General features: G+C 39.9%; 3 protein-coding genes across 4 annotated transcripts; 2 read left to right on the top strand and 1 right to left on the bottom strand.

Moving 5' to 3' along the window:
* Positions 1-281: 281 nt before the first annotated feature.
* LOC144716795 (protein EARLY STARVATION 1, chloroplastic-like) lies at positions 282-6,322 on the bottom strand. The gene is made up of 11 exons (XM_078592037.1): positions 5,904-6,322; positions 5,361-5,452; positions 4,896-5,089; positions 4,232-4,271; positions 2,837-2,918; positions 2,418-2,495; positions 2,008-2,133; positions 1,724-1,845; positions 1,041-1,080; positions 888-962; positions 282-595 (listed from the first exon to the last, which is right to left on the bottom strand). Exons 1-11 carry the CDS (start codon positions 6,164-6,166, stop codon positions 448-450), a joined length of 1,260 nt encoding a protein of 419 aa, XP_078448163.1. The 5' UTR covers positions 6,167-6,322; the 3' UTR covers positions 282-447.
* Positions 6,323-6,944: 622 nt separating this feature from the next.
* HCF244 (NAD(P)-binding Rossmann-fold superfamily protein) lies at positions 6,945-11,253 on the top strand. Its single transcript, XM_078592038.1, has 8 exons — positions 6,945-7,154; positions 8,141-8,376; positions 8,859-8,957; positions 9,263-9,457; positions 9,564-9,656; positions 9,789-9,884; positions 10,642-10,782; positions 10,865-11,253. The coding sequence occupies exons 1-8, from the start codon at positions 7,001-7,003 to the stop codon at positions 11,039-11,041; spliced, it is 1,191 nt and encodes a 396-aa protein (XP_078448164.1). The 5' UTR covers positions 6,945-7,000; the 3' UTR covers positions 11,042-11,253.
* A 3,536-nt stretch (positions 11,254-14,789) lies between these two features.
* LOC144715228 (Phosphoglycerate mutase family protein) lies at positions 14,790-17,357 on the top strand. 2 transcript variants are annotated; one of them, XM_078590159.1, is made up of 7 exons: positions 14,790-14,941; positions 15,465-15,545; positions 15,953-16,081; positions 16,512-16,574; positions 16,712-16,836; positions 16,913-17,139; positions 17,234-17,357. In XM_078590159.1, exons 1-6 carry the CDS (start codon positions 14,828-14,830, stop codon positions 17,103-17,105), a joined length of 705 nt encoding a protein of 234 aa, XP_078446285.1. In that variant the 5' UTR covers positions 14,790-14,827; the 3' UTR covers positions 17,106-17,139; positions 17,234-17,357. The 2 variants fall into 2 exon arrangements, with proteins under 2 accessions (XP_078446285.1, XP_078446292.1); XM_078590166.1 differs by lacking the exon at positions 15,953-16,081.
* The last annotated feature ends 554 nt before the right edge of the window (positions 17,358-17,911 follow it).

Consider the following 17,911-nt stretch of genomic DNA (forward strand, 5'->3'; position numbering starts at 1 on the left):
AGGCGAACACTAAGAGGGAGAGAGGGAGAGAGATGGAGAGAGGGAGAGAGAGAAAGGGAGAGGGAGAGAGAGAGATAGATAGATAGAGAGAGAGAGAGAAAGGGAAAGAGGGAGCCAGAGACACAGAGAGAGAGGCAGGGAGCGAGATAGAGAGATAGAGAGAGAGAGAGACAGAGAGAGAGAGAGACAGAGACAGAGAAAGAGAGAGAGAGAGAGAGAGAGAGAGAGAGAGAGACAGAGAGAGAGAGAGACAAAGCCAGAGAGACACAGGGAGTCCAGCATGATCAGTTCAGAGAGGTGCTAATGAGAGCAAGAAAATCATGAATGAGAGTTGTGATCTACGGCAGCCACAGAATCAAAGCCTGAAAAAAAAAGAGAGGAAAGAATGGGTTCCTCGCTACGTTTTCATTTCTACAGCATAACATTTCGGTTCGGACTAAACCCGCCTTATTTCGGGTCCGGGTCCAGCGGATCCTCCTCCGGCAGCCCAAAGTCCACTTCCGGATACACCCCCGGCGGCCTCTCCCTCGGCTGTATCGACAGCAGCTGCGTCGAGTTCCCCACCACGTCCGCCCACCCATAGTGCGGCTCCGCCCTTCAAAACAAACATAAATCAAAACCCAATTTTTTTTGAACAATAACAAAGGATGAACACCCAACGAATCGGTGAACCTCCCATCAGGACCTTACACCCCGACAAATTGGTAAATCAAAACCCATTTAAAAACCACTTTTTTAAAATATTAAAAAGACGAATCAGTGAACCTCCCATCAGGACCTTACACCCCGACGAATTGGAAAATCAAAATCCATTTAAAAACCACTTTTTTAAAATATTAAAAGGATTATTTTTTTGTTTTGAAAGAACGTGAAAATTAATCACTTACTCATAATACGTCTCCTCGTCCACGACGATGTCCCAGCTCTCGCCAGTTGTGCTCTTGCCGTATTTGTGGACCTTTCTGGAAGGTCAGGCCTGTTATTCCGGAAATTTGGAAACTATGCGTGCCCATTCTTAATTACATGGAAAATATGCGTACCCGTTCCCAAAGTGCTCCTCTCCCCACGTTCTTGACCAGCCTGGGCATTTACCAAAAATTGAAATTGCACGCACAAGAGACAGAGAGAGAGAGAGAAAGAGAGAAATAGACTCAGAGAGAGAAACAGAGAGAGAAGATAGAGAAAAGAGAGAGAAACAGAGAGAGAGAGAAAGATAGAGAAGAGAGAGAGAAAGAGAGAAGTAGACACAGAAAGAGAAACAGAGAGAGAGATAGAGAAAAAGAGAGAAATAGACTCAGAGATAGAAATAGAGAGAGAGAAAGAGAAAAGAGGGAAATAGACTCATAGAGAGAAACAGAGAGAGAGAGATAGAGAAAAGAGAGAAATAGACTCAGAGAGAGAAACAGAGATAGAGAAAAGTGAGAAATAGGCCCAGAGAGAGAAACAGAGAGAGAAACAGAGAGAGAAAAAGATAGAGAAAAGAGAGAAATAGACTCAGCGAGAGAGAAATAGAAAGACAGAGAAACAGAAAAACAGAAAGCGAAAGAGAAAGAGAGATAGGAGAGAAAAACAAATGAGAAACAGAAACACAGATAGAGACAGAGAAATAGAGAGAGAGAGAAAAAAAACAGAGTAAGAAACAGAAACACTGAGAGAGAAAGAGAGAGGGACAGAGAGAGAGAGAAAGAGTGAGAAAGACAGAGAGAGAGAGACAGAGACTCACGGTCGCCAGTGGGAAACGCATGCCAGGTCTCTCCTTGCCGAGAACCAATACCCGCAAAGAATTTCTCTTCCCACTTGTCTCCCCATTTGGCCCCTAGCTCAGTCTCCGCCCACTTGTCTGTCCTGCGAACGAAACAAAGCAAAGCCATAATCTTATGTCCATAATTAGAGTATATACAGTGAACTGGATAAATAATCCTGCGGAAATAAAAAAGAATCAATCTAAAACAATATTTAATTTGGATGAACAGACAGTCTAGTTAATAATGATAAACAGAAAATAACCATTTGAGGACTGATCCCCTGCCGTCGTAGTGCTCTCCCCATTTCTCCCACCAGGATTGCTCGTTTAGTTTACCATACTTGTGCGCTCCCTTCTCTGTCCACCCCTTGGCATCATACTTCTCCCACCTGCCGAAAATAGCCGAGGCATATTAGATGAGCAGCTTTCTTCATGGTTAAGGGTTTAGGGTTTAGGGTTCAGAACTGGGACAGTCCAGCTGAGAATTAAAACGTGGAGGGGTTACCACTTCTGGTACTGGCCAGCAGTTTCTAGTTCAAAAGAAAAACTGGCCAGCAGTTGCAGCTTCCAACATGGTAATCAGTTTAAGGTTTAGGATTTAGGGTTTTTAGTATTTAGGGATTAGGTTTTAGATGGTGCCTGAGAGAAAAAAGCACCAGGGAAAGAGGCTTACCACTTCTCGTACCAGCCAGCACTTTCAGTCCCAGACTTGGCTTGCTTCTGCGCGCTTCTCTCTATCCGTGCAAGGTTACTGCGATTCAACATGAGCGGAATCAGTTTTTAAACTAATGTTTAAAAACTTTGATCAGAAATTAGTTTCAGACTTCAAGTGAATATTTTGTTCCAAAAGAATAGTTTTTCCAATAAATCTGAAAAAATGATCTCTTCCAAACAATACACAATGACCGGTGGTCACATATTTTAAGGGTAAACAGCGCCCAACTGGGTATCCTATAAGTGGTGAATGGAGAACTTGAAACAATATTGAAAATTTTAAAGGAAATTACTAGGCACGTTATTTAAACCGAAACATCCATGTTTTTCAACTTGGGGACATTTAAATGGGACCCTAAAAATCAATTTGCGTCATACCTCCATTCATCCTGAAAGAGAACTTCCTGCCAGGTTTCCCACCATGAATCCCCTTCTGCATTTTTCCCTAGTTTTTCAACACCTGTCACGATAGTTTCATCAATCGACAATATCAGCAGGTTATGCCATATGAATACTGATTAAGATCAAAAAAGTAATGTGAACAGTAAGTATCTTAGGCAGATAAAATACACAAGGTGAAGACGACATGCACAGAGCAGAAAAAGATTTCTCTGAATTGGCAGAGGCAAAAGTTAGGTTCAAATACAACATTGAAAGAGGATTAATTAATTGTCCGTCGTCCGCCCTTTTCCAAAACTTATTGTCAACCATGTTTTGGCTCAGGCAAATGACAGATGATAATTTGTCATCAACCGACGGATGACGCCTACGATGATGATGATGCTGACGAAGATTAAGATGATGATGATGATGATGCAGATGACAAAGAGAACAATGATGCTGAATCGTCATTACCATCATTGTTGTCCCCTTAACATTATCGTTGATGGCAGCGAACTAGGATTGACAGATAATAACGTTCTTTTTATCATTGCCTTCGTTTGCAATGTCATCTTCATCATAATCCATGTTTGGACTTGGAAAATGAAAAAGAGGATGATATTGATGATTTGTCGTCCACCAATGGATGACAATGAAAGGTCTGGGAAATTGGATGATAATAATGATGGTGGTGATTTGCCATTGTCACCATCACTGTTGACACTACTAAGGTCGGCAGAAGATTGACACATTCATCATTCTCATTTTTACTGTCATCCCCCAATTTCTTCACTGCCATCCATGTTTCGGGCTATAAAGAATAACGATGATGATATGCCATCAACCAATCACAGCTCTTGCCAACCAGAAGCCATCATTGTCCGCTCTTCATCATCATTGTTGAACCCAAACCTTATGGGACAAACAATGATATAGACTGAAGCTTGCAGTCATCAGATTTCAAGAAATGCCTTCCTCATCATTTTTCAATCTTTCAAGAAATAAAGACGAAAATGTCAAGGATGCACGACAAAGTTCACTTTGCTCCAAACTAAGAAGTACGTAAAGCCTTGAAAACATTACGTTGGTCATCATAATTTCTCTATAGTGCAAACATATAAGCTCCAGCACACTTGCATTAGGAGCATGAAAAAGACACAAAAACCTCACTTTTCTTATTAGGCCAATTTTTACAATCAGGTGTACACTGTTTATGAACCGATCAATAGAAGCCATTATATAAAAAAAAGCCTAACATGTTCATGTCGTTGAGGAAAATTCAAGATTCAACAAAAATGCGAGCAAATCTTGATGGTTTACGATGATAGCTCCCTTTAAACGTATAATCTAAGTTTACTGAACTCAAGAGAACAACCCAAAACGATGCTTTACCTAGTTCCTTGTATCCGGTCCAGTCACTTTTCTCCCACCACTGCCATAGAAAAATAGTTGCAAATTATTCTCTCACCAGGTGTTTCAAACGACAAAGGGAAACCATCCAAAATGCAAATGACGATACCACTGGTAGGGGTTGGGGATCATATCACAGGCATCCTCATCCAAGAGATTAACAATTAATTTCATGCAGGTCAAAATGATGCAAGTAAGCTAGAGACAGAAAGCAAGAATTCGACAGTCATTCCCAAATAAAGTGATAAAAACTGAAATACTAATGGTGCCACATGCAAAATAGTTGAATTGCATTGGCAAGAACAAGAAATAGGAATGTGCATGTTTGGAGGCTATCCTCAGACGTCACTGCAGAGCTGCCGTTCAGGGATTTTCTGATCGTCCGCCCTCTCCAGCAGAAGAAAACCTCCAACAAACCCCAAACAGAGATTCTACCGAATGACCCGATAGACCCCCCAGACCTAATGACCAATATCCACTTCTTGGGCCAGAAAGTAATAAACCCACTTAAATTTCAATCATAGAGTTTACACGTTAGTAAACCCTTCTACCAGCATGCATAGAACTAGGCTAGGAAATGAAAGACAAGCCAACCTGGAAACCAACATGAAATCATGAAATTTCTTACAGAACAATGAAAACATACCATCTCCTTCCACTCTGAAGAACCATCGTTAGATTGGCCTCCCATTCGAGCCCATCGGCACTGGTACCCGTTATCGCCGTGATCAACTCCACTTTCGTGGTACCATGTGCTACCATCTTCATTCGTCCCAGATTCGCTTACACTTTCATTTAACAGGTTAATGCCCCAGTCTTTTTCATTAGCGATTCCAGTGTCTGTTTACAATGATCATAACGCTTAATGTTATGTGAGAAATTAAACAAATAAATTATTGATATCTTCCCAAACATCTTGAATTTAAAATCAAGAACTGCATTGGACAGCATTCCCGTCTTTATTGAATAGGAAAAACTCAAGCATGAGTTTCGACCATCATCATTGATATTAAAATTATTTATCGAACAATGAGAACTCGAACAAGATTATAGACCATACTCTCCGGAAATTAAATCAAGTGAATACCAGATAGAGCCAAAAGGACTTGACCTCTTTTTGGTGGAATCCCACGAGACTGAGGAGCAGTATTCTTTGGACTGCACCGAGGATAAAAGTCTCGTTGTTTTGATGCGCGTCTCGGACTATAAAAAATATCAAGATAACTTAGTCAAGTTCAAGCCGAAGGACAGGAATACACTGAAAATACTGAGGACTACATTCTAGCAGCACCGGTCAAGATTTTTTAACTTGATTCATTAAAAAGAGGGAATAAGAAGAAAACGGGGCAATTCATCCGTTAAACCTGCCAAAGTATCCCAGCGCAATCAACATTTCGTTCAATTTCAAGCGCTAATTATCAAGAGAGACGAAGTTCCATCAAGGATAAAAACAGATTTTATTTCCATTCTAACAGAGTTAGTTCCATCCTGGATAAATACATCTTTTACTTATTTTCAAACAGAGTTAGTTCTGCGATGACATCCACAAGCGGAACCGCCTAACAAACCGCCCTCGCCAGAATGCAAACAAAAAAAAAAGAAAAAGAAATCGAAATACAACAAAGAGAAAGGGAAAAACAGACTCAGTACCGACCGAGGCGAAGGCAAACGAAGAAAAGGAAGCGCTTGCACCCGCACATTCCTAGAGCAGTTCTTCCCAGCATCAACGCGGCATTCCTCCGTTCTCTCGGCCGCAGAAACAACCACGAACTTTCTCGGTTTGCGGATCACGATTTCTCCGATTCCACTCCTCCTCCAGCCGAAATCGACGCGGTAAGACGAAGCCACCAACGCAAATCCCCCCATTGCTCTGATCGCCGCCTCCCATGGAGCTAAACCAGTTCCTGCACTACTCATTCTCCTTCCCCGCCCTCTACACGACCTCCATCTACGCCTTCCTCCGAAGAACCTCCGCTCAACCCTAACCAGCCAAACTCCACTGCCTTCTTCTCCACGCTCTCCCCCTCTTATATACTCTTCCTCGAGCTCAAGAGCAAAGGAGAAGCGAAGAAGAGAGAGAGAGGGAGACAGAGCAGACTGATATACAGACAGAGAGCGGCGGGAAGAGAGAGAACACGTGAGCTGGTGGTGGGCCCCGCAAACAAAAAGAAGCAGTTCATCGCTTTCCGAGCCGGCCGGTCCGAGCCGGCTTCACTGCGAACCGGGACGGTCCACGTGGCTCGCTGACATTTCGCCATGTGGCAGAATCTCCGTGGGAGACCCGGATCTCCGGAACGGATAGAGTGATAAATGACGTGGCAGGATCGACGTGGACCGAGGTTCGTGGCTGCGAGCTCCGACGCCGCTGACGTCGACCCGGGGTTGTCCACGTGTCGGATAAGAAGGAGGTGGGACTGACACGTGGACGCGGTTTCCGACCGTGTGATTTCGTGCGGTTCTGACGTGGACGTTCCCTCTGTCGCCGCAATTCTGCCCGTTTGGCGTCGCACGTGCGGGGCCCACGCCTGTGTACTTTTGAAATTCTGCGGTTTGGGCTGGTGTGAGAGGCCCATTCGGAGGAGGCCCAATAAGAGTCCGGCCCAAAAGGTTGTTGGGGATCCAGCTGGATTAGAGATGGGAGTCTTCTCCTCCTCACGCTTGTAGACGATTAGACGACCTCTTATTTGGGAAGATGGAGGAAGAACACGACTGTTCTCTCTTCTTCTTCTTCTTCTTCTTCAGCTCTCTTCAATGGCGACGGGGTGCAGCTCTCTCCCTCTGCCAATCGCCGCGCGCCGGGGGAGAGCAGCGGAAGGGGGGCTGTCGTGGGGCCGCGCGCTGGCGCCTGGGCAGAGCTGCGCGATTTCATATCCTCTCGTCGCGAATCCCGCGTCCGGCTTGCGAGGCCAGTTTCATGACTCGGTTTCTCTTTTGATTTGATGAATTTTGGTTTTCGCTTCGGTTTATTGCTGCGGGAGTGGTGTATTTTTTTTATTGCCCCGGTGGAATAAGATTCGGAGATCTCAATGCTACTGGTTTTTTTTTTATTTGATCTACCGTATGGCGTGCGTTTTTTGCCTCATTTCTATTGGTACAACCCCGCAGAGGTTTTAGCAATCATGAATTCAAGCCTCATGACTCGGTTTCTCTTTTGATTTGATGAATTTTGGTTTTCGCCTCGGTTAATTGCTGCGGGAGTGGTGTATTTTCCTCTGAGGTTTGATATTTTCGCCGGTGGAATCAGATTCGGAGATCTCCATGTTACTGGTTGTTTTTGGATTTGATCTTCCGTATGGCGCGCGTTTTTTGCCTGCTTTCTATTGCTACAACCCCGCAGATGTTTGACGATGCTGAGTTATCTTGCATGTCCGATAAATTAGCTCGGCTGCTCTGACTAATTTTGAATTGATATCCGTTTCTGGATTCACTGACTCATAGCCCAGGAATCTATAAACTCCGATCTGGGCTATGTACTGAATCTACAATCAATGTCCCCCGAGGAACAACAGTTCTTACGAAACAATAATGCAGTTGAAAACAAGAATTAAAGACTAGTATCCAAGAAGCCAGATTTAGATGGTGGAATATTCAAATTGTTGGAAGAGACCGTGCCCCAAACTCTGTTTGAAATTGCAAAACTTTCGATTATACCACAGTAACCGATCCCTTGAACGTCCTGTGGAATTTATTGGTTGCAATTGGCCCTCTTTTTCATAGTGATATTTGGTAATGTCTAATTTCTGCTATGCTGAATGCCAAAGTTGATCCAATTAGATGGGAAATGCTTTGTATGATTCCTTTTTTCTTTTGAATTTTCGTTTCTTACTCTCCATTTGCTGAAGAGATTGTGTGTCTATGTTCCTGAGTTCTCTCTTCTGGCATTTCTACCAGGTGGACAAGCTAGACCATTAGTTGTAACCTGTAATTCCCAGTCAACATTTGCTGCAAATGTGCAACCAGGGACTCCTGTAAGGCCTACGAGTATATTAGTCGTTGGGGCAACCGGCACTTTGGGTCGGCAGGTTGTTCGAAGGGCTTTGGATGAGGGGTATGATGTTAGATGCCTTGTGAGACCAAGGCCTGCTCCTGCGGACTTCCTTCGAGATTGGGGCGCCATTGTTGTAAATGTAAGATGATAATTTCTTCACTATGTTTTGCAGCGTCAATTTACATTTTTTTTTTACTGATATTCATGAGTTACTTTGATAAGGTGCATAAGATTGCAGTTAAAGTTCCTTGATCTTGAGATAAATTTATATTTTTAACTGGGACATCATTTATACTAAATGCTCGTTGAGTACTAATGTTCATCTTGCCGGTCGCCTGATGTATATTTTGTTATTATTTTGAACTCTGTATCGTCAACCTGTAATTTTAAGAACGAAGCTAGATTGTTTTTGCCTTCTCCTATCTACCTAAGTAAGTTATGCATGTGTACTTTCAAGTCGTTCTTTGGGGTTTGGTATAGTTGCAAATTAGTAGTTCAGTTTACTTCGGATTCGAACCATGCCAAATTGTTTAAGTTCTGGTCAATCCAGAAGCTTGAAATGCTTGCTTTTAAATTGAAGCTTTTCTTGTGGAATCTAACTGCCACAATGCTGCTGGGCAGGGAGACTTGAGCAAACCAGAGACCATACCTGCCACGTTGGTCGGAGTTCACACAATAATCGACTGTGCCACTGGGCGGCCAGAGGAGCCTATTAGAACTGTAATGTTCAACGCCGTCTCAACTGTTAATTATTTTTGCTATCACGCTTCCTATTATTTGAAACGCTTTTATCTCGATCTTTAATTGCAAGGTGGTGATTACAGTTCAAGGAGTCATGCAATAATATTGTTTTTTTAAAATCGTGTTTCCACCTACATTTTGCTCGTGCCTATTTTTTCTTTAAGTTAAAGATGTTTTTTCTAATACACATTAAGGAAAACGTTGAAATTCTTTTATTTGTAGCAGTAATTTGCTTCGGTTAATTGTCCGAATGGGGTAGAATACTAATTCAGTTTCGTATGTAGGTAGACTGGGAAGGAAAGGTCGCTCTGATTCAATGTGCAAAAGCAATGGGAATCCAGAAGTACGTTTTCTATTCCATCCACAACTGTGATAGGCACCCAGAGGTCCCATTAATGGAAATCAAATACTGCACTGAAAAATATCTTCAAGAATCGGGGTTAAAACACAATATTATTAGACTCTGCGGTTTTATGCAGGTATAGTATCTCATTCAAATCTATCTTTTCACTCTATTATTTAAGAAGGATTTCTTTACCATGAATAAATATTATATTTATGACGTGGACTAAACTCTGTTGCCAGGGTCTGATTGGACAATATGCGGTGCCCATACTTGAGCAGCAGTCTGTCTGGGGAACGGATGCACCTACCAGGATAGCATACATGGACACGCAGGTCCATATATTTTTCAATTTCAATATCATTTTATCTACCAATTGAACTTATTTATACTTATAAATTTTATCATTAATTGTTTGTATATATCTATCTATCATTTTTTTTCATAATTTGTTTCCTAACTTCCAGGATATTGCACGGTTGACTTTCGTTGCTCTCCGTAATGAGAAGCTCGACAACAAACTCCTCACTTTTGCCGGACCACGTGCGTGGACTACTCAGGAGGTATATAATAACTCATAATGGGTTATATTTTCTTAAAAATATTTTTGCCATGGCATGATACCCAATGGTCCTACTCAAATCAACTTGCGTAGAATTTTTCATCCACAATTTTTTATAAATGCAGCAAAATTTATTAATTTATTGTCATGTTCTTGTTGTGGCACTTCTGCTATTTGGAGGGCCAATCAAAGACCAATCATATGATCTCTAATCAGTGAATTATTTCTGTTAAGGATTAATGCACTAACCATGGGCCTAAGGCCATGTAATTGTAATAGAACTGTTAGGATATTTAATAAAAGAACTAATGACCTTAGGATGCTGCTAATGGACCTCTGCAAGGCCCATTAGCAGCCCAGTAATGGCCCACTAAGGGCCCACTGAATATCAGGCCCAATCAGGGCCTGATATATTCTGGGCCTGTTCTGGACAGGCCCAGCCTCCAACGGCTAGTTTTTTAACTAGCCGTTGGACCCTCCAACGGTCACTTTTCAAAAGTAACTCTGTCTGAAAGGGCTTTTTGCCCTGGATTAATTCTGTATATAAGGGGAACTATGATGCAGTAATAGACATCTTTTCTTGCCCCAATCTTGTGCACTCTCTCTCTCTCTCTACTTTCTCTCTCTACTTTCTCTCTCCTCGGATTACCATTATCACAATTTCTATTAAAAAAATGAAGACGATACTTATTTGTATAATTAAAAGGAATGAGCAATAAAAGGTAAACTCAATTATCATTATTTTTATTGGCACTCAGGTCATCACTCTATGCGAGCGTCTCGCTGGGCAAGACGCCAATGTCACGACTGTTCCAGTTTCTGTCCTGAAGTTCACTCGTCAGCTCACGCGCTTCTTCCAGTGGACCAACGACGTGGCCGACCGGCTGGCATTTTCTGAGGTGTGAAAAAATAAAGAAAAATGCAGTAATTAAAATAATACGATACATTTTTATGTTTATTTATTTATTTCAATATTTGCAGGTTCTATCCAGCGACACAGTCTTCTCGACACCCATGACTGAAACCTATGGGCTCCTTGGGGTGGACCAGAAGGACATTGTCTCACTGGAGACTTACTTACAGGACTACTTCACTAACATCTTGAAGAAATTGAAGGATCTCAAGGCACAATCAAAGCAGACCGACATCTTTTTCTGAGACTTCAGCTCTCAGGTATTTAATCTCATTATATATATATTTTTTCTATCCGTCTCACAAGGTTAAGGGCGGGGAGCAAGTACTACTTTGTCTCTTCGTCTTTTTCCCCTTCTGTTAAAATTTACTGTAAAACCTTCTACTGTGAAAATTCTGCTGCGGTTTTTTAATTTGTATAGGACGTGCGATGTAAGAATGGATTCGAGATTTTTGCATGGGTACTCCCCAAAAATGGGATTGTGAGAGATTAAGGTGAATTTTTGCTGCATGCTGATTTTTAGTAGCTGCAAGTAAACGAGCGTCTATTTCTTTATTTTTCTTACTGGTCCTTGTCATCTCGTTGAATCTGCATTTCTTTTGGTCTTTGCTTCTTTGCGTCAATTGCAATTTTTTATAACATTTTTTCCATTTTAACACAGACCCCAAACCCATATCAGGGATATTTCCATCATGTCATCTTACAATGAGTGTTCTGAATTTTCCTTCTCAAATATTTCGCTTTAAATCATGGTAGTTCCTTTAGGAGGGCACTCAAGAATAATGAATTAAATTTGAAGTCCCAAGTAGGTTAGTTGTCCCTCTCTTTCAATGTTAAACTAAAAGAACTGAATAAAAGAAAGAAATTAGAAGGGAGTTGACAGAAACTTAGGTCATGTTTGACCATAATTTTACCTACAAAATTAAATGAAAACCAAGTGATTTATGCTATGAATGAAAGTCGTGGTCCAACTTTATCCTAAACCAAGTGATTTATGCAATGAATGAAAGTATACTACTTTCAAAATTCAACCCTTGAGTTTAGGAGCAGTTTGGTGCACAACAACAGCAGCTCATGGTCAGCTGGCCTGGTCCACGAGCCAAATTGACGGCCAAGTCCACAGGCCGAAAGAGGGCCCAATCAGGCCCACTGGTCCACATTTTCAGATGTGTGGTCCAAAAAAGGCCAAAGTTCAAGAAACTATTTTTTAACATTTCATCAAGTACACATGTCAAACTCCAAGAGAATTTATCTGATTTAAATATTTTGATTTATATATATGAAAATGAGATATTGAATATCTAGGATATGAGTTTTCTTATTTCATGAACTGACAAGGTAACATATGTTTTATTAAAGTTTAAGGGACAAATAAAAGGATAAGTGCAAGCTTTATGGCACATATTATATGGCAAAACCTCGTGCCATTGCGAAACATTTATTTGACGAGAAGGAAGAATTAGGATGTCACGGTATAGATCATTTATTCACTCTTTCATGAAATAATGATACTTCAATGATGTCTGGAAAATAACCTTTGCATTAATTACATCGTGGGCTTTAACTGTTTTTGAAGGCCATCCTCAGCTTGCCATGTGACAATGGATTTGATCCATGAACTGTGTCTAGATAGTTGTGTATATTTTTCCGTTTTTGTAAATGGTCTTTTAGATCTTCCTCTCCATAAAAATGTATAAATATAACTTATTTAAAATATAATTAAAATTATTTTTTTTAACACCATGAAGTAATAAAATATTTAAATACGACTATGATATCTATCTATACAAAATATTATGCGTGATCAAAATAGTTTGATTGACACTTTGGCTGCACCCTACTCTTTGGGTCAGTGTTTTGGGGTGGCTGATAAAGCTTTAATTACACATAAAAATGTCTTGATATAAAATCAGGTACCCACTTAAGTTATCTCTCTCAGGTCTTAACACGCTTCTCACTTTATCCGAACTCATTAGAATCAGATTCTGATCATATTTTGACTCTGATCAGCTTCACAATATGATCAAGTCAACTTCTGAACTAAATATCTTTAGTTCTGATGGTATTTTGATGGAGTCAACTTCTGATCTAGATACCTTGGGTTCTGGTCATATTCCAATCATAAGTTGACTTGATCATACTGTGAATACGATTGGGCGAAGTGTAATCAAATTTTTATTGGGATATCGATTCAAGGTCAGATGCTTATCTGAATCAAATCGTGATCAGAATTTGAAATTGAATTTCCGATCAGAGTCAAATTCTGATCAGAGTTAGATTTTGATCAAATTGGATAATTGATCCGACTTTGTCTCAAAATGGAATTTGGCCATGAAGATCCAGATGAAAGTTGGGACAGATAGAGAAGAGGATAAAAAGAATTGTTCAATGAGATTTTTTAAAATAAATATTGAGGGAGTTATATAGAAAGGATGCAGCATAATCACATTGATTGCCTAGTCACCCACTAAAATGAGCCATTTCCAGTCTCCTCTCGCAGCATTCCTCTCACATTCTCACCTTTGGCTTTTATCTTTTGCTCATCAGAAACCTTAAAGTTAGGCTAAGTTAGAAACTTTTATGAAATAAAAATACACCCTCATATAGTTTTATAACTTCATCTTAATTGAATCAGATAGTTTGTGTCTTATAGAGAATTATTTCATTTTTATGAAATATAAATAAGTAAAATATTAAAATCCAACATTAGGTGTTAGAGAACCCAATATCTGATATTGGCATCCACAACGTAATACATCAAGGGATGCTGATATTGGTCCATATGCTGATGTCAGATATAAGTTGCTAGTGCACCAACATGTGATATAAATATTTAATTTGTGAACATTGGTCTGAGAAGATATCAATTTGCCTCTTCTGATATTCGATATTGATTTATAGCCAGATATCGACATCCCATAATCTTGTCGGGAGGAGCAAACACTAGCATAAATATACAAACTTCTAAGTTGAGTTCCTTGATCTTGTACATCTCAAATACATTATTTTGATTTCACATGAGTAATTTTACAAAAAAAAGTCATTTTAACTTAATTCATTCATTCATTTATGAGTACAAGAACTATATCATAAACAATTACACTATTCAGCCATTGTTTTTGGTTAATCCAAGACAAACCCTGGAAATTTGTCTATAAAGTTAAAAATTGCAAAGAGATGACAGCAACTTTTATTTTAATTATTTTCAAGAATAAGGATGGACAAAACTGGGCCCCACGAGTATAATTCCGGATCGTCCAAAATTTTGCAGATTGTCCAAACCGTCCCATCCAAGAATTCGTCCCCGGACAAAATAGTTTGTCCACGTCCCATCCATGCCAGATTCGTCCCGTCCATGAAAAAGCGTCCCGTCCCTCGTCCCGGACAAAAAAGGTAACGATATTTTAATGCTCTAAAATCGTACCAAGGTCTGATTAAATTAATATGGATTTCTTAAGTTTTTTAGGGAAATACGGAGGAGAGAGAAAGCAGAGGGACATATGTACAATTACTTTTGAGCGGCATCAGTCTGCGCACGCAAAAAATGCAGGGACTGATGCAAAATGTCAAAGAATTGATATAGCAATGCCATGTGGCAAGATCTCAACCGTAGGAAGCGAATCCGATGGATTTTCGTCCATCTCTTACCATCCGTCATCCGAGACCTCTGGACAGGACGGTTTTTTTGTCCGACTGGACTAAAACCGTCCCGTCCATTCGTCCCAGGACGAATTTCTATCCCGGTTTTCAACCAATCCCGTAGACGGGACGATGTTTTGTCCTGGGACGAAAAAACAGTACCCACGAGCGCAGTATATCATTTTAATTTTATGATAAACTTTTGGGAAATTCCGATAACGGTGTATATTATTTTAATATTATGATAAACTTTTGGGCAATTCTGATAAAGGTGTATATTATTTTAATATTATGAAAAACTTTTGGGCAATTCCGATAACGGTGACCGTTTGGACTTGGAAGAACGCCACGTATAAAACGACGTCTTCGCCAGGGGATTGGGTGGCAAGTAGATGTTGGAGAGATCAAGGAGAGAAATGGCGTCCGAGATCCTCCGCAACAAGTATTGGATTTTGAGGCATGGTAAGAGCATCCCGAACGAGAGAGGCATCATCGTCTCATCCTTGGTAAGTTTCGCTCTCTTTGCGAATTTGAGGGAGATTTGCCACGCCATGGTCAATTTCTGTCCGAATCAGAAAATATTTCATTCAACATTCAACGCCTGATGATTTCCCCCGAAGGGCATTACTAAGACCTAGAAAATCCCCCTTGCTGCGGCGTCTGAGCTGTTTGATTCTTGAAAAATTGCTGGAATGAAGGAAAGCCGATCCCTTGGGCAATCATTTGGATGGATTCTTCTTTTTTTTTAATCATATCACGATACATTCGTTGAACCATGTTGAACCACGTGATTTCCATCCTCCAATGTTTTTTTTTAAATCTTACCACGCCAAGTTTGCCTCTGATTTCCATTTTCATATGATTTTATATTGAAGTTTGGAAAAAATTCTCTTGGAACTCTTGTTCTTCCATCGCACAGGCGATTTGAATCATCTTCTTATAAAGTTTTATCCGCTCCTTTTTTAGTGTTAACGCTAGGAGTTTGGGAAATTAATTGCCGTATGCGTGTTTTGATCTAATGTTGTGTAGGAGAAGGGAATTCTTAAGGAATTCGGACTCGCTGAAGAAGGCATTGCCCAGGCTCAATCAGCCGGCGAACAGTTTCTCAAGGTGCATCTCCAAGTCGAAAACTCTTGTTGAACTTGATTCATCTCTGGAAACGGATAACACTCCCCAGATGTGATTTAAATATTATATCATCCCTAAAGATATAGTCCGGGTTTAACAAATTATATTCAGAATCGTACTGCATGACCAAATTCATGATTTAGTATATGATTTTTCTGTTACTTTTCGTCTATCTAAACATTAACATTATTCCATCACTGGGTCAGTTGGTATTTACTGCATCCTTTGATCCATCTATATCCTGAGATCATTGCATGAATGAATGAATTATCATTTGGACCTCGGAATGGATCTTTAGCAATAATAATTTAAAATTTTGTGTTTTGTATTTTCAGTTTATTTTGATCCTGCTGAACCTTGGCATTAATTGATTTTTTTTATATTTGAAGGTGCTGGAAGAAAATAATATTCTGCCTCAAGATGTCCGTATTTGCTTTTCTCCATTTTCTAGGACACGTGAAACGGCTCAAGCCGTGGCCAAAGAGATAAACATTTCATTTCCTGGTGACCAATGCGAGGTCTTCCTAATGTCTCCCTTGATATGAATTGCCAGCTCATTAGTTGATGTAAATTCATTTCATCCATCTTCTGAGGAAAATTATGATCATTCTTTGGAGTGGAACGAAAAAATAGAAGGTCTATCATTAATGACCAATATTTTGTGTTCAAATAGTAGAGAATTAATTCTGATCTTCTAATTCATTTATCTTTGCTCTCAGAGGAAATGAAAGGTCTATCATTAATGACCAATATATTGTGTGTTCATTTTTTTTTATCAGAAGGACTAAAATAAAATTTAAAGAATAAAGCATGAAAGTAGAAAAGAATGCGCATAGACAGAAACACGGCGCAATAACCTGTTGAATAAAGACTGCGTTTGGAACAAAAAATATATTCCTGCTTGTATTTTTTTCAATTCTATTTAATTTTTCAGTTTGTTTTATTCAGGAGATGAATGAACTCCGAGAACGATTCTTCGGGCCATCATTTGAGCTTCAGAGTCATGAAAAGGTGCTTCTCTATCTTGATTGAACTTTCATTACATTGTATTCACAAACTTTTTGGTTGATCTCTAAAACATCCAAAAGTTCTACTTACAGTAAAAAAATTAGTGAAATAAAATTAGGATGTGTTAAAATCATGATCAGTATGCAGAGATTTGGGCCCTAGACGAAATCGACCCCTTGACGCCTCCTGATGGCGGGGAGAGCGTGGCCGATGTTGTCTCTCGGCTGGTTTCTGTTCTGACCACCATTGAATCCAAGTTTCAAGGGTCCTCTCTCAATCTCTCTCTTGTTTTTCTCTCTCTCTTTAAAAATATGGTCTTGATCGTCCATATTCTGGGCTAGGTGTGTGATCTTGCTGGTATGCCATGGGGATCCCCTTCAGATCTTCCAGACTGTAGCAGCAGCGATCAAGCAGGATACGATCTCCAACAATGGCGAACTTGGAGACATAATCAGAAAAGTTTTAGTCCCTTCCATTTTATCGCAGCATCGAAAGTTTGCGCTGCTCACTGGAGAGCTTCGTCAGGTTGCTTGAAATTCTTGCATTGTTAAAATGTTTGCATCATGAGGTACACGATTTCTTCCTTTATCTCCAGCTGGAAAAATAAACATGAAGATTAGAAATCTGATCGTAGATTTCCTGATTTAACATGGTGCACGCAGGATGCAGAAGAGCATGCCCATCCAAGTGCTGAAACATCTTTTTTACTACGTATCAAAGAACAAAGAAAACACATAAACTGGTTGTTTTTGCTACATGTGTCTTCACAAAAGCCATTACCATAAATTCGGTATTCAGATCATACCCAAAAATTATTGCTCCAAACACATAATCTCTGGAGAAGGTCACAGTATAAGAGCAAGGATTGCGGTTTTTTTAAATATCACGCATTCCAGAGTAATCTGAACATTTCAAAATTAAACTTGCTTCATGTTTTTTTCCCAAATCGATGAACTAAATGAACGTTTAGTTACAGAATATTCAAGAGATATTTTGGGGGTCCACTTAAGAGGATTAGAACAAGTACTTCGAAGGACTCTAGCTTTGTTTTTTTTTCCCTTGATGATCAATGAACGCTTCTAGAGTCACCAATGTCTTGTTTTTTTTGAAGAAAAGTCACCAATGTCTTCTAATATACAAAGACCATTAAAAAGCTACCCAAAGACTGTCAATTATAATTCTTAAACAATGTAGATCGGAGAAAAAAATATGTTTTTTTAAGAAAAAATAGTCATTTCACAAGAGTTTTAAGGGGACTTCAAAGAATGATGTTGCTGATAATATGTGCCCTCCAAGAATCTAGTAAGTTGAATTCAATCACGGTAGACTTTTCCAAGTAT

Source organism: Wolffia australiana, chromosome 2 (genome assembly GCF_029677425.1).
Source record: "Wolffia australiana isolate 7733 chromosome 2, ASM2967742v1".
In the NCBI taxonomy this organism is placed as follows: domain Eukaryota; kingdom Viridiplantae; phylum Streptophyta; class Magnoliopsida; order Alismatales; family Araceae; genus Wolffia; species Wolffia australiana.

Bases quoted from the DNA above. Each gene is read 5' to 3' on its own strand.
- LOC144716795 (XM_078592037.1), bottom strand. From the start codon at position 6,166: ATGAGTAGTGCAGGAACTGGTTTAGCTCCATGGGAGGCGGCGATCAGA. The intron at 5,453-5,903 runs GTCGGTACTGAG...TATTTTTTATAG, and splicing joins CTTCGTTTGCCTTCGCCTCG to TCCGAGACGCGCATCAAAAC. The intron at 5,090-5,360 runs GTCAAGTCCTTT...CATTGTAAACAG, and splicing joins TGGGATTCCACCAAAAAGAG to ACACTGGAATCGCTAATGAA.
- HCF244 (XM_078592038.1), top strand. From the start codon at position 7,001: ATGGCGACGGGGTGCAGCTCTCTCCCTCTGCCAATCGCCGCGCGCCGG. The intron at 8,377-8,858 runs GTAAGATGATAA...GCTGCTGGGCAG, and splicing joins GGGGCGCCATTGTTGTAAAT to GGAGACTTGAGCAAACCAGA. The intron at 8,958-9,262 runs GTAATGTTCAAC...TTTCGTATGTAG, and splicing joins CAGAGGAGCCTATTAGAACT to GTAGACTGGGAAGGAAAGGT.
- LOC144715228 (XM_078590159.1), top strand. From the start codon at position 14,828: ATGTTGGAGAGATCAAGGAGAGAAATGGCGTCCGAGATCCTCCGCAAC. The intron at 14,942-15,464 runs GTAAGTTTCGCT...AATGTTGTGTAG, and splicing joins GCATCATCGTCTCATCCTTG to GAGAAGGGAATTCTTAAGGA. The intron at 16,837-16,912 runs GTCCTCTCTCAA...ATTCTGGGCTAG, and splicing joins ATTGAATCCAAGTTTCAAGG to GTGTGTGATCTTGCTGGTAT.